Source organism: Crocodylus porosus, unplaced genomic scaffold, assembly GCF_001723895.1.
Source record: "Crocodylus porosus isolate Cpor-Errol unplaced genomic scaffold, CroPor_comp1, whole genome shotgun sequence".
In the NCBI taxonomy this organism is placed as follows: Eukaryota; Metazoa; Chordata; order Crocodylia; family Crocodylidae; genus Crocodylus; species Crocodylus porosus.
The window spans coordinates 1367221-1377955 of NW_017728886.1; the positions used below are offsets into that span (position 1 = coordinate 1367221).

Sequence of the window (10735 nt, forward strand, 5' to 3'; positions counted from 1 at the left end):
AAGGCCGAGTACAAGGGGAGAATCACGTCCCGGGATTTGCTCGAGAAGCATCTATGGATGCACGCCAGCATTTTGGTTGCTATACAACAAATGACTAAATTTAGACAAATTACTAAATTAAGATGTTGTATGTATGAAGGAATTTAAAAAAACTCATTAGAGTTAATGCATTAAGAAACCTCTCAGAGGATTTAGAATCACAGAGGACCATCCAGTTGTGCAATAATTAATCATCACCGCAGCTCTGTGATGTTTGCTTATATTATACTTGTTCATGTTTGTTTTACTTGTTACCTTTTATCTCTTTAAGCCGGGGATTTTAAAGGGTCATAAAGGAGATGGGCACAAATGTTACTGAATTTCAGTGGAAACGAGTACGAGTTCCTTAGGTTTCTTTGCAAATTCCAGCCCCTGCCAACCAATATTTCGGTTCAAAGAATTAGATTTCAGCTAACCTATCTCTGTGTTTTGTACTGTTCCTCATCAGCACGTATTCTTGAAAAAACAGCTATGTATTTTTCCCATTCATTCCATGTTGTGTTAATGAGAAGTTGGTGGAAGTAAAGAGTGAAGAATTCAGCCCCAAATTATTAGTAACAGAGAAGGCTCAAAGGATTAGTTAGAACGCCTCATTTCTAAGAAGCTCACAAAGTCTGTATTCGTACCTGAATTGAATCCAGAAATCTTTGGCCTGGCAATGAAGTCAGGTGCCTTTGAAAGAGAATCTTTTTGATCACATTTCCTGGACCTTCTGGTTTCATGTGAGATGGGTATAAGCTCAAGAACCAGCTCTTATATTTTGTTTCTGCTCCGGGATGAAAGAGGGAAGTGCAAAAACCACCACGCCCTTTATAAAGTTCAACCCTGGGACCATCATAATTTTGGATGAAGGTTCAAGCCAGCTGTTTTTGTTAGCCAAACAATTTCTTTCCCCCGCAAATGCCTGTCTCTGATGAAAACAGAATCCCTTATATAACCTACTAGTTTAAGTATTAATTCTCTCTGTTAAAGATCTGGTATTTTTGGTAATTAGTTTTTTTCTTTATTGGCAACTTATTGTAGGACTCGCTAAAAAGAAGGCCTCTGAACCAACGATCTTCTAGCATAAGTAGCATAATACAATTCAAAGGAGAACACAGTCATTCTTCAAATCTGCCAAATGGCGATTTTCAGGAGAGCAAAGTGACTTCTGTCCAGTCCGTAGGGAACCTCTATCCACCCAGTGACAGTGCCATGAAAGCAGACATGGAGCTTTCATCCAAGACTTTGTCAGGCTCCTACAGGAGTTCAGCCACTGAGGAAATCAGAAATATCCCTGAAGACACAGATGACCCGTTTGCCAAGCTGCTGTCAGAAAGAGAGAGAAGCCGAGTTGGAGAGAGGAAATCGATGCCAAGCTTTGATACGGAGACGGGTGAAAAAACCCTCAAATTAAATACGTTTCACAGATATTCTGGATCTGGAAGGGAGAAAAGAGAAAGGTCTCTCAAGAAGAATGAGAGTCCGTTACCAGGCCCCAGGTAAGATCATTGGAGAGCTTTGAAAAGTACTTGTAAAAATGCAATTCTGCAAAGTCCAGGAAGACTTGCAACTAAGCAGTAGCGGTGTATAGAAAGCTGAGCTATGATTTCCGGAACTGAGATGGGCTATCTCACGCCTCTTGGTTGGTATAACGGAAAGGAAGACAGAGAGTAGCACTAGCCACATCAGAGGCCCAAAAAGATGTGGCTTGTCATGTTTGTAGGGAGATGATACCCACCCTCTCCACTCCCTTACGAATTCCCCTCAAGGAACCTTGATCAGAGTAGTATCACATCTCAAAAAAGATATGCAACCTGAAGGGATTCTTGGGAAATGAGGGAAAAGAGAAGGGGGCTGATTCCTGGCTCTTCCACTGGAAGAGCTCCCAAAAAAGTGTTACAAAGAAGGCCACTGTCCTTGTCCCCATTTTACACATGGGGAAACTGAGGCAAGTGAGAACATGCAGTAAAACAGTGGTAAAGCTAAAGGTGGAACTCGGGTATCCCAAATCTCTGTCAGGTACTTTATTCACCAGATTGCAATCGAAAAACTTGTGGAAGTGCTAAAAATGGCGGGTGCCAGCAACTCTTTAAACTAGTCACTCATCGGTACGAAACAGCATTAGGCCCCCGAGTTTGAAAAAAGTTAGATTTATGAGAACAGCGGCCAGGATGATGGATTGATTTGCAAAAGCTCCAAGGGAAATTACATTCCTTCAAGGCCACAGCATTACCAGACATAGTCCCAGGTCAGTAAGCAATATTTTGCAATGGAAAGCAAAGGTTAAAAAGTGCTCTGCACTAGAAGTGCAAATTTATTTTGAGGCAGCAATTTAAAGGATGACCCAAACTGAGAAGAGTATATATGTTCACAGTATTTGTAAGATAATAGATGGATTACAGACTACTGTTATATAGCACTACTTTGTGCAGTGTAGTCCAATAATACGCATGCCGGATTAGCACGCACTTTGCTTGACTGCATAGCACAACACCCGTCATTTTGGTGCCTATTGCTCCCATGCTAACAAGCATTGGCTGTGCTTGTATCAGTGGAGGGCATAAGCTAGCTGCATCTTTTGGCTCCACTCTGTGCTTCAGGAAACTGCACGAACCTCAGCCGTCTCTAGACATCTGCCCACAAAGAGGAGCGCTGCAGCTCCTCCGAAACGTTGTGAAGTTTGGAAGGCAAGCTGCAGGAAAAGCAGTTATCGTGAGGCTGTTATTAGAAGCCTTGAAAAGGAGAAGTGGTTGTTAATGCCAAGATTGCTATCTCCCCTTGTTTGCAAGGCTTCTAACAAGAACCCCAAAACAGCCTTTTAGAAGCCTTGAAAATGTCCAGAACTGCCACTGTCGTATCACAGCAGTGATGGAGCTGTGCCCTGGCCAGGCATTGTTTGCATCACCTGTGGATGCGAGCATGAGTGCGGGCCACAGACACTCTTTCATTTCCACCTGTAAGAATGCCTATGAAACTGTGAATTTCTGTGAAATTCTTACGGGCAGAAAAATAGCCTTGGAGCTGGAGCATACATGCCTTCCAGCTTCCTGATGGGAGAGATACACAGAGGAGATTTGCAGCCAGTGGGCACTATGCAGCCCTTCGGGGAGGGAACCCTGTCCTCTCCCCTGCCTAGCAAGGGAGCAGGCAGTCAAGTGGCCGTGGGCAACTACGGCAAAGCAGCAGCCAGCCTAGGAGGGTTCGACCTCTGGGAGAATGCCCCCCACCTCCATCCTGCCACTCAGCTGAATGGCTGGGGGGCGAGGGGGGCATTGCCCCATGGCGGGTCCCCCTGCCGTTCTCCCCTCACCCCCCACAAAGGAGAAGAGCCCCTGCTCCTGGCACTGCTCCGGGGCAACCTGGAGGTGGGGGGCAATCTCCTGCCCCAGCAAGGCTCCCTGAGTGCAGGGAGCCTGCCAGCTGTGGCACAGCTGTCTCCTGCCCCAGGGGGTAGTTCTGCTTCTGGGGCTCCAGGAGGAAATGCCCCACTCTCATGCTGGTCAGCTGATTGATGCGGGGGGAGGATGATCCCCTGCAGGGTCATCACAGGGCTCCACGGCAACTCATCCCTGGGCAGGCTATCGTGAAACACATGCTATCCCTTTGTCCCTCTCCCTTGGAGCGAGGGAGGGAGAGCAGAGAGGACTGTGGGACACTGGATGTCCTCCACACCTGAGAGAAGCTCAAGTCAGTCCTTCCTCACAGGGACCTGATCTAACTACTTGGGGAAGAGCCAGGTCTCTTCTGCCGGAAGCCCTTGTACGCTGTGCTTTTTGTGCCAGGGGGAAGGTTTGGCGCCCAGCACTAGTGCAAAGCTTGTCGAGCTGCTTCTTCTAGTCCTGAGGCTTTGCTCTTAAATGCGGGGCACCCCCCTGTCGTAAAGGGATGGTGGAGTTGAATAAATCCCATTCCAGCCAACAAATCACATAACTTCAGGCCCCGGGGCTCGGCTGGGTAGCAGCCGCCATGCAAAAGCAGCGCCTCTGCGGGACAGAAACAAAAAGTGACGGCCATCCCGATAGGGGGCAGGTCTTTTTTGCCCGGTCCTGTATAGTAGACGTCACTTGCAAACTGCAAGTTTGATTTCTGTGCCAGGTTGCAGCTAGGACAGCAGAGGGAGCTCCCTCATTAACAGAGACCCTTCCCTTGCATCCGTATTAGAGTTGTCTCAGGTCATGCTGCTTAAACCAGGGAAGCATTTTAAGCACCTGCTGAACTTTGAGTGCATGAGTAACCGCTTTGAAACGAGTGGGACTGCTCAGCTGCTTAAAGTTATGCAGTCCCCTAAATGTTTTGCCGGGTTTGGCCGGAGCAGAGCACTCAACGCTGCAAGACGAAGCTCCCACATTGCAGCCGTCAGCATTTATTTGAGTGCAAATTCCACTCTCTTCTTCTCCTGCTGTTTACGATGGCAGAATCCAACCCTGCTAGATTCATATCTGAAACGTTATGCAGGGTTGGCCATAGCCAGTTCAACCACAGGGATCAGTAATCTTTTTTCTCGTAGCAAAGGAAAGACATTCCGGTCTTGTTTTTCCTTCCTGTTTTTCTTTTCCTTTGCAACCCTGGTTTGCAGTTTTCAGAGGTTTCTATTGTTATTCACAAGCCTCAGGCATCTTTTGTCTGCACATATATTTGGCCAAAAAATATGAGGCAAAACCACAGCATTGTTTCAAAGCACTATCTGAATATCAATGAACAGCCGCGAAAATGGAGCAGAGAAAAACAAGTGATTATGAAAGTCCACTGGGGAAATCCAGATGGCCTGTGATTTTGACTCCCAGAGTTAAGTTAAGGGAAAGGATGAACACAATAATCAGGTTGCTATTTTGTGACCCGTCAATGCATCTTAAATAAAGCATCAATTGGGTTAAATGGGAAGGTAGTAATTAACAGAAGTCATTTTTGTAGTACTGTAATTACAGTACAAAAACAAAGTTAGACCTCTTTATTCCATGGTCTGTATAGGAATTTGTTCTGACTAAGAATTACAGTCTCTTTTTATAGCTAGCCAGGTAGACTATTAAATTGAGGAGACATTTAGATTTCTGGTATGACCAAAATCAAGTGCCGCGTGGCACATACCTGTATGAGCAATGTTGGACTGACTAGCAAGACATTTTTGGTGGGGGATGCAAAACAAAGGCAGGTTTAGTTGTTAGTATTGCGGCTGGGAAAGTTACTTGTTACACACGCCCTCACAAAATAATTGCCTCAATGTAGTGAAATGAGGCAGAAACCACATATATGAATGTGGTGTTTATCAAAACGACTCTACCGAGACTCTCAGCATTGAAATGTGCTGTTCTAGGTCTTATAAAGTTTCCAAGCATCTCCAAGAGCCACGATTTAACTACAGTTACAACACGGCCATTGTGAGAAATATTGACTCTTAAAGGGAGACAGTGTTTCTTCACTATATCCCAAGCTAACACTGCATCCCAGAGTAGATATATTGTATTATCAACATACCACGATTTTGCAACCTCCCTATAGTCACAGAAGTTTGAGCTGGAAAATAACTCTGGTTCACATAATGTCTGTCAATGTAGTGTTCGACTGTTACTCTACAGAGGAAAGGGATACTTCTGTGTTCCTCCAAGCCAAGGAACATGAATTATGTGCAGTTAATTCACTTGCTGGATCAGTGAATTGTATTCTGCACCAGTGACGATTTGTTTTATAAATGCAGCTTTACATCCTTCCACTGCTTTGCCCAATCTGCGGGCATGCTGGTAGTAATTTCATGTACAAAATGCATGCCTTGGCTTCCCAATTCTGCCTCTCGCTGTTTTTTTGGGTAGAATCCTAGAAAGGAGAGAAATGATAGGTAGGTGGCAGCAGATCTTCGTGAATCCTGAGTTATAAATAATCACCAGCAAATCCAATTCCTTAACTCACTCCGGTCTATGTATAACACTATGTATAACACATGTTGTCGAGGAAAGTCACTGCTTTGGTTCCAGGAAGACCTTGGCACAAAAAGTTGCTATAAGGACAGAAATTCATCGTGACTTGAGTAGCTTTAGGTGAGGAACATATGACATATTACAGGAATGTCATGGTTGCTGATCATTTACCTATAGTGATAACACTTCTGTGGCCTGCCTACACTTCCCTTTTCTCCCAAAATTGTGCGTTTCATGATATAATAAAGGAGTCAAGGTTACCAAAGCCCTCTCTCTATGCCTTCCGGTCCTCTGATGGCCCCCAAAATCCATCAGGTTGGGGGCTGTGGGCTGACAGCCGAAGGTTTGCATTTATTGATCCGCTCGTTTTGCCGCATCCTGAAAATCCTTTCGATGGGAATGCAGATGGATGCCTTGCAGTGTTCAGCTCCAAGGTATCTAGGGAGTTAGGACTTTTGGACCAAGTGTTTCTACTCCCTTAAGTTAAGCACCAAAGCCACTAATGTTCTGCTGTGCTTAGGACACCCATCTGCCCATAACTGAATAAGTAAGAGCGCAATATCCTTTCTGTTGTTTAAGACAGGATTTGGGCATGCGTGTCCTACCAGCCTTGGCATACGAAGCTGAAAAAAATACTTCTCCCCAAAGTGGAGTAGAGCTCAGCAATGAAGAAAGTGGCAGGGTATGGTTGTAACCCCATGGAGAGCTGAGAGCAAACAGAAATATCAGAGACCAAGCTCAGATTAAGAGGAATTTGCCTGTCCCATAGAGGTTCAAAAGGGAGTGGCAGAGAGACCCTGCAAAAAGAGATGGAAGCATTGCATACACCCCTAGTTTCTTCTCTTATATGTAGTCCACAAGGTGGAGGTTTACACAATCAGGAAGAACTTCATTGATTTTTCACTCCTTCCTTCATTACGAACAGTCATCCCTGCCCCTCCTGTCCCTTGGTTCACTCCTGCCGTCCTCTCCTTTGCCTTGCAGTCAGTCTTGGCTAGAACTGTAATGTGAGCTAGCGGTTTCTTCTCAGGAGCCTGTCACTGCACATGGATAGTTCAGATGGTATGGGCTGTTTCACGAGCTTGCGGTTTGGCTTCACCCGCCTTCTACCAACCAAAACCTAAACATCTCTCTGATGTGCTTCGTCTCCGCTAATAGGAAAGTAAGTGCCAAGGCGTTCGCTCCCAGAATGTGTCCTGTATAGCCTTTCAACCAAAATTCCCCAAAAGGGCGCTTGCTAATCGCTCCAAAAATATCACGCTTTATTTGGTAGGGAATTCTTTTCTAGCTGTGCTGTACATCCAAATGCCAGCAAGGCAAGGTTGGGGAATTACCATAGATACCGAGCGTTTTATTTGAACATTAGTCATATTTTATAGACTCATAGAAATCAGAGATGGAAAAGAACTTTTAAGGTCATTTTGTTTCACAGTCGATTATTCAAGATGCTAAATATATGTGCGGCAGCACATTTTCCAGGGCTTTGTCCAGTCCAGTCTTAGATGACTCAAGTGACAGGACTTCCACCACTTCCCTTGAACATCTCTTCCAAATTCAAATAGATCTTAGTCTTAGAAAATGTTCCCTAATATTCAACCTAAATTTTCCTTTGCTCACATGTGTCCCCATGACTCATCTTTAGACCTGCTTTTTCTGCTCCGCGCGTCCTCTCTATGTTGTGTTCACACTCTTTAGACAGTTATCCTGGTTCCTACATGATGAAAATTTATATATAATTTTGAATGATATCGAAACAATATTGAATTACATAATGTTACGCATATTTATATTATATATACGCTATGGATATTTTAATGCTTACTCATAATCCTGGCCGTTCACCTCCAAAATTGTTGTTGTTCTTTGATTTCCATCCAATTTTGCAAGTATTCAGGGGTTTATAACTATACTGCATTCTAGATATACCTCATCAGTGCCTTGCAAAGACCGTTACCCTTTCCCTGAGTTTGCGTTTCTCAGCACGCAGTGTAAAACCATGTTGGCATGTTTTGCCACTCCCTCGCCTTACAAACTCGTGTCTTCTTAGTTTCAGCTTTGGATGGCAATTCAGACATTTATTTTTCAGCAGTCACTTCCGGGGAAGCACTCTTTATAGGCTAGTGCTAGATTTATGCTAGGGGAAGTGATGGGTCTGTTATGGGAGAATACCGCTAGTTGTATAAACCTGTGTCTTGGTCAGTATCTGTGCTTTGTGGTCCTGCATTTCTATATGTGAGTGAGGGCAGTGAGTGTGTCCTCCTGCTTTTCTTTCTGAATCATTATTCACTTTTGGTACTCTGAATGAAGAATGATGCAGGTGGATTTTTATATTAAACTGCAGCAATGCTGATTTAGATCAAATTCAGGGGGAAAAAAATCTTGCTGTAAGAAGAATGGGATTATCAAACAAGCTGCACAGGGAAGTGTGGATGTTTTCAGTGAGAGGCTGGGTAGGCATCCCATCTGTCTGGGATAGTTTAGGAGCAGAGAAATCCTACATCTCTGCAGGGGGTTGCACTATGATCCTATCTTTTTTCTTCAAGATGATGAAAAAATCCTTAACTTGAACTGGCTTTTCACTAGCCGCATAGTGCAGTAAACAGGTTTTTAAAAGTCACTTTTTTGGTCAAGGAGAACCTCAGGAACGAATAAAAGATACCTGTTACCTCCCAAGAAATCCAGCAGAATAATGAAAGTGCCCGCTTTTAAAATCCACATGTTGTGTCTTAGTATTTTTGATGGCTGTTACTTGCAAAACAAAGCAAAACTGTGATACGATGCCCTCGAGGATCTGTATCTTTGCTTTAAATGACTGAGATTTCAAACTGCAGTGAAACAGCTTCGTTTCCCATTGGGAGACTCAAGCCTACGCTTGTCAATTTTTAAGCTTAATTAGTTTTCGAACTGCCTTAGATCTAGGCTTTTTTTCCCCCCGTTACATCCTTTCCACCCACAAACCATCTGTGCTTGCTTATAGGAAGACTTAACTACAGAGCAGGGGTTGTATGTTTTGGATTAACCCAGGGGCAAAACGTCCATGTTCTGGTCTTCAGCGCATGAGCGGGGATCCTCCTGGTTTTCTCTGATTTTAAAAAATCCCCAGTTTTTGGATTAAAAAAAGCAACCCCAAATCCACATTTTTCCATGATTAAAATGAAACACCACTGTATAGCATATCATTCATTTTAATCATGGAAAAATGTGGGTTTTAGGTAACTTTTTAAATCTGAAAATTAGGGATTTTTTTTTTAAATCGGAGGAAACCAGGATCCCTGCTCATGAGTGAATGAAAGGGGAAGATGCAGATCAGCTGGGTGCGGACAGAAGAAAAATGCCCAACACTTTTTTCCAGTGTGCGCACACATAAAGACTTCCAGGTTGGTTGTTTCTTGCTGCAAGTGAGAAATCAGCCTAGAGGAAGCCTGCTCTGCTGGAGCTGGGAAAGTTTTACCCTTGCTTTGAGTGGGTGCATAAGGCAGGGCTCGATGGAGAGAGATGCAACAAAGATGAACTGCGCATTGCTAGGTTAAGTCAGTGCACGTCTTCCTTCCATCCTTTTCTTTTCCAAGTTGAAAAGACCGACACTTTGTTCGGGAAGGGAGAAATCCTCCCATTCCTGGGAATTCCTTCCAGTTTAAAGCTGGCTTTCAAATGATTGTCTTGGTCTCACCCTCCTGGTATTGGCTGCTATGGAAGTTCAAATCTGGATGCAGTTAATATTGTACTTGACTTTTAATGTCATACTTTGCTTTCCCTGAAAACTGTCACAAAGCGCTTTGCTTCCTGATTGCAATGAAATCAGGTTTGAAAAACCATTTATGACGTGTCCCCTGCATTCAATTCTCCTTTTATTTCAGGTATCTTTTGGTGTAATTTCATTATCTTCAATGAAGTTACTCCTAACTTACTGTAGTGCAGATGAATCAACCTACTTATCCCAAAACTTTCTGAATGCACAGCATCTCAGTGATGGTAGAAAACAAAATCCTTCTTGGTTCTTCAGATGTGTACCCTTTTTTACATTTTTCACGCTCATGTGTGTTAAGTGCTCACCGAAGAAAATGAGAATTGGTAAGTTCAGAAGATAGCTGTTCCATGGGCAATAAAATAAAAATGTGGATAACTTAAAGACAACAGCTGACGTATTACAGCAAAATTACTGCTAAGGCAACTTGAGAAAATGTCATCGCTGACTACAACGGAATAGTGCTTATGGGTACCGTAATTTGGTTTTTATAGATTCATACATTCATAGATGTGAGGGTTGGAAGGGACCTCAATGGATCATCCGGTCCAACCCCCTGCCAGAGGCAGGAAAAAGTGCTGGGGTCATGCAGTCCCAGCCAGGTGCTTGTCCAGTCTCCTCTTGAAGACTCCCAGGGTAGGAGCCAGCACCACTTCTCTTGTAAGCCCGTTCCAGATTCTGGCAGCCCTAACCGTGTAGAAGTTATTTCTGATGTCCAACCTAAATGCACCCTCCGTCAGCTTGCAGCCGTTGTTCCTGGTTATTCCAAGGGGTGTTCTGGTCTGGTAAGCAGAGCATCTTTTAGTCCCTGCTGCCCCCCACAAATAATTTGTATACCGTCACAAGATCCCCCTGCAGCCTTCTCTTGCAGAGGCTGAAATGCTCTAGGTCCCTTGACCTTCCTCATAAGGCCTTCCCTGCAAGCCTCTAACCATACAAGTGGCCTCCTCTGGACCCTCTCCATACTGTCCACATCCCTCTTGAAGTGCGGCGCCCAGAACTGGATGCAGTACTCCAGCTGCGGCCTGACCAGTGCCGCATAGAGGGGGAGGATCACCTC

General features: G+C 44.3%; 1 protein-coding gene across 1 annotated transcript in view; it reads left to right on the forward strand.

The window, feature by feature from the left end:
- Positions 1–10735, forward strand: part of FAM188B (family with sequence similarity 188 member B) — a 96238-nt gene that overhangs the window by 7103 nt on the left and 78400 nt on the right. The window contains exon 5 of the mRNA XM_019529100.1: positions 1063–1520. Within this exon, the coding sequence (XP_019384645.1) occupies positions 1063–1520 (458 nt within the window). The remainder of the gene's footprint in view (positions 1–1062; positions 1521–10735) is intronic.